At 38.0% G+C, this 14,828-nt stretch overlaps 1 protein-coding gene and 1 long non-coding RNA gene across 4 annotated transcripts in view; both read left to right on the top strand.

Moving 5' to 3' along the window:
- The window catches only part of LOC148424324 (uncharacterized), a 40,303-nt gene extending 30,761 nt beyond the window's left edge, over window positions 1–9,542 (top strand). For 2 of the 3 annotated variants that reach the window (XR_015865339.1, XR_015865338.1), the window contains 2 exons: window positions 672–742; window positions 6,638–9,542. This is a non-coding gene — a long non-coding RNA (uncharacterized LOC148424324). The remainder of the gene's footprint in view (window positions 1–671; window positions 743–6,637) is intronic. The other variant, XR_015865340.1, reaches the window with a different exon arrangement.
- A 2,208-nt stretch (window positions 9,543–11,750) lies between these two features.
- lrp4 (low density lipoprotein receptor-related protein 4) overlaps window positions 11,751–14,828 on the top strand; it is a 102,438-nt gene continuing 99,360 nt past the window's right edge. The window contains exon 1 of the mRNA XM_088412837.1: window positions 11,751–11,931. Coding sequence (XP_088268963.1) covers window positions 11,871–11,931 — 61 coding nt within the window. The 5' untranslated portion in view covers window positions 11,751–11,870. The remainder of the gene's footprint in view (window positions 11,932–14,828) is intronic.

Raw genomic sequence — 14,828 nt, 5'->3', positions numbered from 1 at the left:
CAATAATGTTTATAATATTAATAAGGATAATGTAATGTTAAATAGTAGGAGAAAGGAAATAAAATACGCACAAAATATATAAAGAAAAGGATTGTTTATGGTTACTGCAGCTATATTTGGGCGTACATAGAAATCTAGGAACTGATACCCTTCTTTGCGGGGGGGTTGACACCCCTATTAACCGCGAAGTAGGGGGGGATCACCGTATTAAAAAAAAAAAAAAAAACATCTAAACCTTGGGCCAATTTGGATTTTTGAATCAGCCTACCAACTGTGGGAAGAAACCTAAGATACCTTTCTAAACCCCAAACAGGCATAGGGAGAATATCCGTACTTCCAGTGAGAGGCAGCCAGAGTTGAGATGGGAACATAGGGTTCACATCCCAACGCTAAGCTTCTTGTGGTGAGGCAGCTGTGCTACCACATGCACCGCTGTACTGCCATCATGATTCATTTGGTCAGCTAAATTAAATGTCAGTGGAAAATCTCCATCGCATGATCCGCATAACGAGAAACGTTTCATATATTTCGTCCATTCTCATCTATTTTCAGTTAATTATTTTTCTCCTCATTAAAGCGGAGCAATTGAAAGTTCAACCCATGTGTACGGGATGCAACCTCGACTCAAATCCTTGGTAAAAATATTTCCTTTGATATGTTTTTCCATCTAGTCTCAGCTATGTGAATGGCGCAAGAACCGAGGGTCCCTTTGGACAAGCAGGTGCTGCCTGTCACTCAACAGGTACACACGCCCACAAACACAAGTGTATTATTTTTTTTCAAAGAAAAAAAAAAGTGTAAATAGCAGTGCCTTATAGCCAGATGGCCAACATAAAAGCGAGTTTGCAGGATTTTGAGGGCGCTTTGAGTTTGCGTGGTCGTCTATTGACACAGCTGCAAGCGCTAACTTGGGCCCATATTACTTGGTGGAAAAAAGATTCCATAGAAACTTGCAAACATCACAATCTGTTATTTTCAAGGTTAAAAGAAAATCCCTGCGCACACACAAGAAACAATCAGGAGACGAAAACAAACAAAATAAACATTTTGGAGCTACAGACATTGCAAAGCTTTTGTAAAAGAAAACGGGGATTCTGTGTACGCATTTTGTTTTCATGTACGAGGCGTGACAAAAGTAGGATTTTAGAGTTTTTAAAAAAAATACATCTGTCATGCCAATTGCAGAACACAGAAAGCAGGTGCAAAAGTAAGAGCAAATGGATTGATAAAAAAAACGACATTTGATACGATCCACTTATTTATTTGTCATATAAATTTCTATTGTAGTAAACAATGCCAGATACAAAAAAACACATAAAACTAGAGCTGCAAGCAGCTATAAAGGGCCCTCGCAGACCTGTGCACGTTGGGGTATGAACAGGTCGGGGTATGAACAAGGACTATGAACAATGAAATAGTAGTTGTAGATGACTTCAGTGCAGGACTCTTACCAAATATGTAAAATTTAGACAAGGTGGGACAATGTGGGTGGAGTTACTGCAGCTTTTATTGTTCCAATTTTGTGACTTTCAATGCCATATAGGCCACACCCACTGTCGAAACATCGTACTGATTTGTGGAGGGCATAAGGCATGGCCACTGGCTTTTCAGAAAACATTTAAGGGATATCACTTCAAGGGGCTCAGCAGAGTACATAAAAACATTAAGGATTTGCTATATTTTTTGCTGCCACTAGGTGGCGCTCGTACTATGATAAAAAAATAGGCTTGTAGGTGTGTTTCACATTGGACTCCCATCCCATATATGAAGTTTTGCAAACATCAGATCATCTAGGTCCAATTACAGCAACTTTTACCGTTTTGGGGAGACATCAGACTTTGAGTTTGCATAGAGGCCACGCCCTTTAATGAAAAGTCATAAAATTTGAGACCCTTAATCTTCCAATGTGTCATAGCTTTTCTGACCATTTTTTAGTTCATTTAGTCAAACAGGCATTTCACAGTACATAAAAGTATAAAAAATGAGATTTTTGTCCGCCACTGGGTGGCGCTGTAAATGATTAGAAAGTTTATCACATAGCTGTATTATTCCATGACTTTTAAAGTCCCAGGAAAGTTTCAGATGGTTTGAAGCTGTCATAGCTGAGTTATTAACATTTTTGTCACTCTTGGCGAAGGAATTATTAAACATAGTTTGAAGCTCCGCCCCCATCTTTTCTGTCAAGAGATCTTCACGATATTTGGACTATGTGTGCCCCTCAGTTGGATAATGATTCATGCCAAAGTTGAAGGTAATGGGGTGAATCATTTAAGAGAAAAAGGCACTAGTTTGAGACCAGCTAATGTCTAAGAATGGGACAAAACTGCACATTAAAAAAATTCATAACAATTTTTCTGTACATCCTAGCACATCACTTGTATTGACTTTTTTGTAGGACATGCAGTCCTTCATTTGCCTACAAAGTTTCATAGCTGTAGGTCAAACCAAACAGGATTGACTGTAAGCGTTCGACTAATGACATTTTTTGCAGCCACTAGGTGGCGCTAGCTTTAAACTGGAATATATTTTTGTCGATATGTTCAGGAGAATATTTTCATCCAATGTGTGAAATTGTGAGAAGATCAGATCATCTGGGTCAAATTACAGCAACTTTTACTGGACAGATAAAGCTTCGGAATGTAAATGGCCGTAGAGGCCACACCCATTATCGAAACTTCGTAAAATTTGGTGGAGGTCAGCAGGGCTGTCTAGAGGCTTTTCAGACTTAATTTCAGCGATATTACTTCAAAGGGCTCAAATTAACACATAAAAATGTTTAAAAAATGCTATATTTTTGGCTGCCACTAGGTGGCGCTCGCACTATAACAAAAAATACGTTAATAGGTGTATTCCGCATTGGAAACCCATCAAATATATGAAGTTTAGAAAAGATAAGCCCATCTGGGACCAAACACAGCAACTTTGTTCGTTTTGGCGAGACATCAGACTGACATTTTTGTTTTCCACTAGATGGCTTTATAAGCAATTGAAGATTTTTTTAAACACTTGTGTTAAGGGCTTGAGTCTTCATGTGTCTGTGAATTTTCAGATTTTTCCAAGCTTGTAAAGCTGAGTTATAAAGGTTTGTTTCACATGTGGCAAAGTAATCATCAAAGGCATAATATAAAGCCCCGCCCCCAACATATTTGATGGCGGATCATCACAAAAATTTGAACAATTGTGCCTCACAGTCAGATAAAACATCACAGCAAATTTGAAGTCGATCAGGTCAAGGGTTTGGGAGAAAAAAGGAGCAGTTCGGGACCTGCAAATGAGCAAAAACGGGCCAAAAGTGCACATTCAAAAATTCATAACTCTCTTTCTGTACATCTGAGCACATGGCTCGCGCTGACTTTTTTGTAGGGCTCGAGGTCCTACATAAGGCTACAAATTTTTGGAGCTCTAGGTCAAACGGGCCGGGAGTGAGAGGCTATTTTCCACTCATAAGGCCATTTTGGGGCCAATTACAGCCACTTTTTTCGTTTTGGCGAGTCATCTGACTTTGAGGTGGCGTGCAAACTACGCCCATTATCGAAAAGTCGTAAAATTTTAAAACCTGAATATTCCATGGGTTAATGATATTCTGACCAATTTTCATTTGTTTTACTCAAACAGACTGAGCACAATACATGAAAGTGTAAAAAATGACATTTTAATCAACCACTAGGCGGCGCTAGTAGGTATTAAAAAAAAATTTTTTCAAAGGTGTTAAAGACATAAGTTTCCATGTGTCTATGAAGTTTTAGATTTTTTTAAGCTAGTACATCAAAGTTATTAAGGTTTATGTCCCTCTTGGCGAAGGAAAAATTGAACACATAATTTGAAGCCACGCCCCTATCATATATGCCAGCGGATCTGCACCAAATTTTGCCCACTTGTGCCCCTATGTGTGAATATGCACCACAGCAAATTTGAAGGTGATTGAGTAAAGCGTTTAGGAGAAACAAGGAGCAGTTTGGGACCTACAAACGTGCAAAAAAGGGCCAAAAATGCACATTCAAAAATTCATAACTCTTTTTCTGTACATCTGAGCACATGGCTCGCGCTGACTTTTTTGTAGTTCCCTAGGTCCTACATATGCCTAAAAATTTTCGTAGCTCTAGGTCAAACGGGCCGGGACCAGGTGCACTTTTTCAACCTTAGGTGGCGCTGCAGAGCCATTTTTTTTGCATTGTTTTGGGAAACACAAAAATATCCAATTTTTCACCGGGCCCGACAAATGTGCAAATTTTGGTGACTTTTCGTGCATGTTTAGGCCCTCAAAAATGGAAAAGCGCTGCACAGTAAATAATAATAATAATAATAATAATAATAATAATAATAATAATAATAATAATCTGGAGAAAAACAAGAGGGCTCTCGCAGCGGTAGCTGCTCGGGCCCTAAAAATACAACAACTTTGACATTTGGGAATGTCATACTACCTTAAAATATTGGTTTACGTACTCCTGGCTGTGTGAGAGATTCTAACACAGTTTCTGCAGGTCTTAGCAAATCTAATTGAATGCTTTGTAGTGGTGTTGTTGGAACAGTATAGTTTTCAAATTGAGAGCAAATTAACTGCAACTTGGAAAGTTATGGTTAAAAATATTTTACAGGGGTCCATAGTTGAAAAAAGTAGATTCTTTTTAATAGTAATACGACCGATATCACTAAAAAGAGCTTGATAAAAGGAGGGAAACTGCATTTAACTGTTGTCAATATGTTACAATTTAAGAACGTTATGACATTTTAAAGATTCAATAAAATAAGCCGTGAAACTACTGAATGGTCTGTGATCAGTTAAAACAAAAACATACCTGGATGATGGCTATCTCTCCTGCACCTCAATGCACTGTATACGTCATAAAAAAGTCACGAAAAATGAATTACCACATGTTTGACGGTACATAAAGCTAGCATTGCTAGCGTTTGTAAGCTAATGCGCTGATCGCTGGTTTAAATACTAATCACTAACTGCTAATCACTAGCTTAAATGCCAATCGCTAACTCAACGCTAATCACTAACTTCAATGCCAATCGCTAACAATGCTAATCGCTAGTTTATATGCTAATCCATAACGCAACGGTAATCGCTAGTTAACAAATGTTTAAATCAAACAGAAGCTGTTACATGATCATACTTCTAAAACAGCTGTAAAATATTACACATAGTTACCACTATAAATCTAATTCCCAAGTTGAATAAATCAACTTTTTTTTTTTCATCCAAAAATGCTTCATGCTGGTTAAATGGTTACCTGGCTGAAAAAAAAAACATTTCATAGAAAAAATTTTGAGAACCTACCCGCTTAGCCGACCAAAAAGGGTCGTGAGTTTATAAACAAACAGAAAAACCAAGCTGCATTTTATTTTTCCTCATTCACTTAAAAAGAACGGCTATATCCGTCAATGGCAGTGAATGAGTTAACATATGACAACCATGCCGAGAGGCAGCAATCGTTTCCACCGCATTCATTGTGTTTATATGTACCCACAAACTTGAGTATTTCTTCATATTTCCAGCGCTTGTCATTTTAGGCCGCATTGTGACTGCAGGCTGAAACATCGCAAACATTGCGGAATGAATGCAAGCACTGTGTTTTCGTAGCATGAAAGTCACACTGTTGTGTTTATTTGAAGCATACAAACAACATTATTTGAGTGAAATTCCTTGTTGGCGACTTGGCTATGAAAAGATGAACCGTGAACTTTGATGCCAAGCAGCAGAGGAGGAAACCACTAAATGGCCTACATTAAATATAATGGAGCGTTTTTTTTTTTGTTTTTTTTTGCGTCAATATTTGGTGTTATTACAATTGGGTGTCGCGTTCGGAGAGAGTTACATTTGTGCATCAGTCGTCCACTAGCTGTTCTGCCAGCAGCAAACAAACAAGCTTTTCATTCATTAAGCAAATAGCCGTCCGAATACAAAACCTTCGACCTCAAGGTTATGAAAAAGGCCTTTTTATTGCAAATTTGGAACCGCCATTTTGTTGTATGCAGCTACTAAAATAACTCGACATGAATATTTTCACATTTTTACTAAATACAGTATTTGTCACACAGCTCTATATATATATATATATATATATATATATATATATATATATATATATATATATATATATATATATGGCTAACCATTTAAACTTTAAATTAAGCAGTAAAATGCATGAGAAATACGGTTTTGTAACCACTCGACATAGAACAAAGCTTTACCATCCTGCCATTTTGAAACGAGTGAGGCCGACCAGTAGAAGACGGCAACTGAAATGAGTGCAATTACCTAAAAACGCCTGCAGATGGTGACAAAACAACCCAAATACAGCCAAGCCCCTAGGGTCATGACAGTTGTTTTTGTCGCAAAACCGTGAAAATACCAGAGGGGATGAAAAAACTCAATATTCCAGGTCGCAACATGAAAAAAACGTAAGCCAGGGACACTGCAACACGGGGGTCCACTGTACAACGATTGTCCGTTACAGGTCGTGACTGACCTTTGTTTTCCAGCTGTCTAATCAGCTTGCACAAAATGAAAGATGAAAAATTTTTAAAAATCAAAGGCGAGTTGTCAGTATGTTACTTTGAAACGTACCCTCATATTATTTCGCCCACAAAGCCACATGAAAGCGAGTCTCCTCATTCTGTCTTTCAGTGTCATCTCAACAGTACTCAGCCCCACCTAAAACCTGCCGAAATTCACAGCCCATACCTCATGTCAGATGACGGCGGAGAAGAACCTCACGTAAAGCCCGGAGGCTCGGGTCTCTTTGATAGCGGCGCCGCTGAGGGCGCGACACAATGAGTCACGAAAGATCAGATGGTTTCATAACGAGGTTGCCGGGACACCGGGCTGGATTTGAGATCGGCGCTGTATACTTTGCTGGAATGCATGTGTTGACTTATATGTGAAGGCATTCGCGCTAACTAAGTACACCTGCCGGATCGAGTGTGTTTGTTTTTCATATGTGCCGCTGAGTAAGTGGAAATCTCTTTTGTGCGCGTAGGGACGCTTTAAGGTTGCGACACGCATGTTGACTGATGTCAACGGCGCTTGCACTCCTTTGTTTGTTGTGTTTTAGGATCGGATCAAAAAGCCGCCACGGGCGAGAATGAAAAACTCATTGATTTCAAAGATGAAAGAAGCATTTGGACGTCATTTCAAGCACTTGGAATCCTATTTCTTAATTCATCGTTGATTGCGATTTAAGATTTTCGGACTTCTATTTTCATCGGTAAGGATTCGTTTTCTTAATCCTCGTATTTTGATCATTTTCGGGGTCGTTTGTCTACCGCATCATTTTATAACCAATTGGTCCATTTTGAATTTTGGCATGTTGTCACCATCAGGGTGAAATTTCAGCTCCCTAATGTCTTCTTTCACTGATTTCCCTTTGATGTGAAATGTCTTTCATGTAAAAACCAAAGGATTGGACAAAATACTGCACAAGGGGTAAATTGTTTATTGAATTGTTTATTGTCTTGCATTTGTGTTCATCTGTAATTATTGTATTATACTTAAAATATTGCAGTGTAAGATTTTCTAACATTTTGAAGGGTTAATATTCATTTTCTTAAGCTTTGTGGAGTATTGTTTGTTTACATGTTCCGCACAATAAGGCGCACCGGATTATAAGACGCACCCGCAATTAATGACCTATTTTAAAAATGTTGCCCATATATAAGGCGCACCGGATTATAAGGCGCACCCTCAATTAATGACATATTTTCAAACTTTTTCAATCACAATATGGTAATACTCAAATTAATAACAATGATAACTTAAATAATAACTCTAAACTCTCAATAGCATAATAACTCAATATGAGCAAGCTTGTTTAACTGTAAACACACAAAATAAAGAGGTAAAGATTACATTATCAGTTCATTCCCCATCTATGAATCCCTATCTCAATATTGATCCATATATAAGGCGTACCTGATTATAAGGCGCACAGTCATCTTTTAAAAAAAAATAAGGCTTTTAGGTGCGCCTTATATTGCGGAAAATACAGTGTTTATCTTCTCTATTATATTTTGCAAAACACCCATAGGAAAAGAAAATCTGTTGCCCCCGCCCCTCTCCCCCGCACCTACTATAAATAATTTCCATAAAAAAATAGATAACTTAAAACTGTATCCATTTTAACATTACCAAAAGAAAACAAAACAATATAAATCATTATGAACCCCAACTTTCAACAACTGTTAACTTCTTTTGTTACAGTTTTTGTACAGGTTATTCTAAAGCTGAAAAAAATACCCCCCCCCCCCCCTCCTCCCCCCAACCCACTATTTGAAAAGATATTGACCAATAGGAACATCTCTCCTTTGCAAAAAGAAAGAACCGAGGCCTTCTTTTACTTTTACATGTAAAAAATGTGGAACCAATCAAAGCCAAGCAGCGTCCGCAAAATAAACGTGACACAGGAAAGCCTTGTACTTAAACGGGCCGCAGAAAAGGCCGTCCGGCTCCAAACCAGAAGTTTGCTGAACACAGCTGCCAACTGAAATTAGGAGTAATGAATAAAAGTGGCAACAGGATGTGGGGACCCAAAAAGCAGGGTGCCGAGCGTCAGCGTCAAGTGCCCAAACGCGAGCGGGGGAACGTCTGAGCTCATCGCTGCGATTCCTCGCAGAATTTAAGGTTTCGCTATTGTAAACAATGTGGAACTGCGTGACGCCATTTCTGGAGAAATTGAATGCTGAAAGCCCAATGGAAAATTATGGAAAAATGGGAAATGATGTGGAATGCTTTGGGAGAATGTGGAGGGAGATTCAACTATTTTTATATGGAATTATGTTTAAAAAAATCAGTTTTTATTTAGAAATTTGAGGAAAACAATTGTAGTAGGAAGGAGCTGAATAATTTAATGTTAGGACCTTTGAATCGCTCAAAAGTGTGGAAAATAAAGTAAGGGAAAAAAATACGATTAAAATGTTTTTTTGATTTTGAATTTTTGAACAAAAAAAGTTACATTGTTGACTTACGGGTTAAAGTTGGAATTATCCAAAAAATGGTTGAAATTTTGCTTTTATTTTGAAATTTCAGGAAAAGATGAGCTGAATAGGTGAAAAAGTTGTCAACTCACAGGTAAGGCAAGACAAATCTGTTTAATTTGTTTTTGCTTTTATTTTGAAATGTATGATAAAAAAGGTATGAGATGAACGGTTTGAAGTTAGGAGAGATTGAATCAATGTCAAAGAAACAAAAAATAAAATGTTAATTTTTATAAATCTGACATTTCTTTTAGAATGGATGAGCTAAAATGTTAAATTTTCTGGACAAGTCAAAGTTGGACTGGTTTGAACCAGTCAAGAAATGTCGAATAAATTGATTGATGAAAATATGGCGGGATAAAAACATAATCAAAATATTCCTACTAATAAAAGTACGTACAAACTATATTTCTGAGCTTCAAAATGTTCCTCCAACTTCCCACTTTAAGACCACCGGAGCGTGCCAAATATGGTCAGCGCTAAGCGATTTGAAATGTGACATTGTAAAACAGATTTATTTTTTTTTTATTCATATTCATAAATTCATTGAATCCTTATGGAAGAAATCAATGATTGTTGTGTCAAGGTGTTTTTTTTTTTTCAGATTTAGACAAGATGATTTTCATACTAAAACATAGTCAATGTGTATGTTGGACAGAAAGACTTGGTAGCGTTTGGAAGACGACATTAATCACAAATTTTAATTAAACGTCTCCATCTCTTTTCTCGGTGACAGGAGGGAAGTTAAAAGAGGCCACAGCTGCTCATATGGCAGTCGCAGGATATCAGGCGGTTGATCTCAAATCCCTTTTTTTTTTTTTCCTCATAATTTGTCATTTCTGTCCAAATAATTTTGGGATTAAAAATATACTTATTTTAGACAGTACTCTGATGACAATGCAAATCTGTTTAAAAATTAGACAATTGAACTAACAATGTAATGATACAATTCTTCATTTTCCAATTAATTTGCTCTTAAATTGAAAAGAAGTAGTAAAATGGCTATATAGGTCTATTCACCCCTGTAGCTGTTTTCCACATTAGATTCTGACACGCTGAGATTTCACTTACTTTATGCAGCATCAGGGGTGCAATGTCTTGCTCGAGGACACTTCCACATGGTCAGGGATTGAACCTGCAACCCCTCTTAACATAGAACATACAGTAGCATGCTAATCGCCCATGTTTTCATTGAAAAATTTTAAACTGATGTTTAACTATACAGTTTGAACATTTGCAATACACGCTTTCAAAATACAGTGGAATACGGTACAAAATTTAAAGTCTGAATGCGACATTTGCAAATTAATAAAGATGATTTTTCTCAAACCATTGAGAAGACTTCTGTAGTAGTCTTGCCAAAAAGAAGAAATGAGGAGAGATTTTTAAAAAAAAAAATGTCATGTATGGTAGCACTGGCTTCTCCAGCCTTGAAGACATGCTGCTACCATGGCGACCTGTATTTGAAGCAGTCATATCTACCACTTACTTCTCTTCAGTTTATAAATGTGTTGCAGCATTTCTCTCTACGGGTATTGGTAGCATCTTTCTGGCAAAGATTGTTTGGAGAAATTCAAGATGGATGTAGTTCATTTGATTAAATCTAGTTGGCATACTGATCAATATTATTGACCCATATTTTCTTTACAATGATATATTCTAAACATCTCCATTCGTTTAAATGCAGCATCCAGATTCACAATGCCTACAGTCTGAAAAAAATGAATTAAGGAGAAAAAGGCATTCGTTTGATCTATCGTGACTCACTGTTTTTTTTAGATTGGTCATGTGACATTTGTAAGCCTAGCAGTGATTGGTTCTTACCTGAGCTGAGCAACTGTCATGTCATTTTGAATGGCAAAATGACCACGCCTTGTCCTATCTATCTATCTATCTATCTATCTATCTATCTATCTATCTATCTATCTATCTATCTATCTATCTATCTATCTATCTATCTATCTATCTATCTATCCATCTATCCATCTATCTATCTATCTATCTATCTATCTATCTATCTATCTATCTATATCTATCTATCCATCTATCCATCTATCTATCTATCTATCCATCCATCCATCTATCTATCCATCTATCTATCCATCTATCTATCTATCTATCTATCTATCTATCTATCTATCTATCTATCTATCTATCTATCTATCTATCTATCTATCTATCTATCTATCTATCTATCTATCTATCTATCTCCATCCATCCATCCATCCATCCATGTAATTAGGGGTTGACTTGGATTTTAAACATTTTTTATTCAAGAAGACACAAATAACGTTCACGCGTTATTTGGTATTAGATTATGAAGTTCGCTCGCCACTTATTTTACTTTACTTTGATTACAAAACATGCACCCATCGCACAGCGGCGAGCCGGGAATAGTCCAATTCCACTGCGATCATGAAGTAAGCGGAGATATTGTACAAAGTATGAGATGGAGTTTATTTTGAAGTTAATTTTCAAAACAACGGTCGTTTTATAATTCCAATACACCGCCCGCATTCTACTATTCAATTGTAAATCTACCGCATCTACCCATGTAGTTTCCCCCCCACCCCCGGCACCTTTTGGTACAGTCCACAGAGCCTTATGGTAACTCCATCCTGAGCGAGCCCAACACAACACGCCGGAGTCCGCGGCCGAGAGACACTTCGCCGAAGTTAACTTCAAAATCCCGCTTTTGTTTCGTCCGAGCTCCGTAGAAGCAGAGGGCGAGCGAGAAAAAGAGGGGAACACCTCAGCCATGTTTTTCGACTAACGTGAAATGCCGGAGCGTCTTTTTGTCCCTCAAGCCAGTTGACTTTCGAGACGAGAAGAAGCGGAGAAGGCGCAAGGCGAAGCCCGGAGAAGAGCGAGACAAGCGGGGGTCCAACATGCAGCCGGCCGCTGTGCTCTGCCTTGCGCTGACAACTTTGCTGCTCAGCTTCAGCGCAGGTAGGAAAATGCTTGTTTTTGGAAGATTAGCTCAGGTCATTTTGCAGTCAGTTTTGGTGGTCTCATGCTGGACATTGAGGTCTTCTTCAACACCATTGGTCAGATAAAGAGATGCCTCTCACCTTGAGAGCAAATTACTTTGCGTATTCTTGTAGTTATTGTCATAAATATCATCTTAGTCACTTTTAAAATGACCAAGAAAATGACAATTTTTTTTGTCCATTTTCTTCCTCGTTATTCTCATCATCACTGCTGGTGGTGTGATGATTAAGTGCTCATGCCTTGTTGAAATGTGAAATGTCTGGGTGGAATTTCAGCTCCCTAATGTCTACTTTCAATGATTTCCCTTTTATGTAAAATGCACTTGGTATGAAGATCAAAGGGTTGGACAAAATACTGCACAAGCCTAGATGGTGTGGAAATGTAAATGTTGAGTGACTATAACGTGTGAAATTTATGATGACTTGGATAAAATGGACCAAATTATTTTGATGATTGTTCAATTTGTCTATGTGGTTGATTAATCGCATTATCAAATTTATTAAAAATTGACCGCAGAAGATGCACAAACATTTAAAAACGGGAAAATTCGCCAAATCGCATAATGAGATTTGTTGTTTTGTTGTTTTGATTCAAAACAAAGGTAATACATCCTTTTTTTATGGAGGATGACAGAAGTCGGATTTACCAGCGAACTAAAATTCTTAGCGTTTAGACAATTAAAACAATAATTTGAAATGAATGGAATAGTGGATTAGTTGTTGATATATATATATCCCAATATAGCCCAATACATTAGATATTTATTATTATTATTATTATTTAGAAACAATAAACAAACAAAGATTTATTCAAAACAAGGTTAGATTTTTTCAAGAATAAATCCAGCGCAAAATGTTGACAAAAAGAAAGTACACTGAGTTTAAATATGTTAAAGTAAACAACAGTCATGAATGGTGCAAAAAATACCCAAATTCAGCAATTGGCAACCATTTGCAAACATCCCAAATCTCAATTTCACAGTTCAGCTAAGTTTCCATTTTTTTAAAGGACAAATTCATCAAATCAATCCGATTTATTGCCAAACTCCAATTTCAGGTCATCTTTAAAAAAAACGTCTTTCTGACTACAGTTGAAGTAGTTTGTTTATGGATGATAACCTACTTCCTACCCCCTCCCCACCCTCAGCTGCTCTCTGTGATTTCCACCTCCCCCTTCCCATGTTTTCGCTAACACCTTGTATTTACAACATGTCAGAACAGCCGCTGGAATGCGCAGACCCTACGGAAGCTATTTCCAAGCTCGCACAACAGCCTTTGCGTCATGTATTGACACACGGACGCTCGTACGCCCTCTGACATGACCTTAAAATATAGCGGGCGGAAAGGCGAAAATCACACCTGTAATTGGCTACTTGGACTTCAAATAGAGGCTGCAGTGATTGTTTCTACTGCTAAATGTCACCGTATGAGTCTCTTCAAAATGTCACCCGGAGAGATCCAATATCCAATCGAAATCAAAAGATCCGCCCCCGTTGAGCCGCATCCCGTGTTAGTCGTCGCCTCGGACGCAGTTATCAATGTTTCCCCGTTTCTGCAATCTCTTTTTATCTTCCGCTTGTTTTTATTTTGGAGCGCTTCTGTCACCAAACAATTATCCCCGCTGGGCCGGATATCTTCTTTTCCTCATCGTACATTTATTGGCTCATGCGTTTTCCTTTTGTGAAATAACGACATGGCCCCTCTCTCTCCCCCCGAGTTACCGACACATCGCCGTTGTTTTGTCCTGATTTTACATAGATCACAACCCCCCCTCCTTTTTTTTTTTGTTTTTTTTGGTTTTATTGTCTAGCAAGCCAATTGTTTAGCCTTTTACGTATTTCTGTCATTTAATGACCGTTTACGTCGTACCGTAACCAGAACTTCTTCCGTGTCAACAAATCATGGGAAATGAAATCAAGACTGTTATGAGCTGAGCTTTCTGAAGGCACATTCCTAATATTGGGCAGTATGTTGTGGCAATTATGGTTTTAAAAATAACGCTCACATTCAATAATCGATAGCTTCGTGGAGAAGTCAAAGAAAGCCGTACTGTGCACATTTTTTAGTTTGGGGGTAGGGCTTTCGCTAACGATAAAACAGTAGCCAATTCATCAGCAATTGTTTGCCGCCATTTTGCCAGATCAACTCTTTGAGTTTCCCTTCCAAGGCTCTGATCTTTTTCCTCCTGTGGAACTTTCCATTGTAAGAAAACCATCGTTGGGATTGAAATAACGCAGAAAATACATTTAAAAAAAAATAGGCAATTCGTCGCCACGCGGAAAACTCGTTGACGAATTTACATTAGCAATGCTGTCGACAAGGTTGGTTATTTATGACGGCGCTTTTCAGGACAGATTAATGGAAGGATGCAAGGACCAAATACTTTTGAGTCACCACAGAGTTTCGAATGGAAATGGTCGTGAATACTTTCTCAGTATCTTTGCGTAAAGCTCTATAACACAGGTGTTGAACTCCAGTCCTCGAGGGCCGGTATCATACATGTTTTCAAACCTTTTCCCTCAAAAACACCTGATTCAAATGATTGGGATCATTTTGAAGCTCCTGCAGGGCTTGCTAATGAGCTAATCATTTGAATCAGGTGTGTTGGGGAAAGAAAACCGGAAAACATGCAGGATGCCGGCCCTCGAGGACTGGAGTTCCACACCTATGCTCTATAATATATGAACCAATTCATTAGCAGTAGTGGCAATGTTTTTTTTTTTTGTTGCTTTTTTTTTACACCTTCCCTTCGCATTTTCTCTTTTATGAGACTTTTTAAAATATGGCACGGCCCGCTCAAAAATGGATGGCGGGCTGCAAATGGCCCCCATGCCGTAGTTGGGACGCCGCTGCCTT

Source organism: Hippichthys cyanospilos, chromosome 4 (genome assembly GCF_059441005.1).
Source record: "Hippichthys cyanospilos isolate Australia breed blue-spotted pipefish chromosome 4, RoL_Hcya_1.0, whole genome shotgun sequence".
NCBI lineage: Eukaryota > Metazoa > Chordata > Actinopteri > Syngnathiformes > Syngnathidae > Hippichthys > Hippichthys cyanospilos.
The sequence above is the reverse complement of the archived record's forward strand: the minus strand, read 5'-3'. Positions and strand labels throughout refer to the sequence as shown.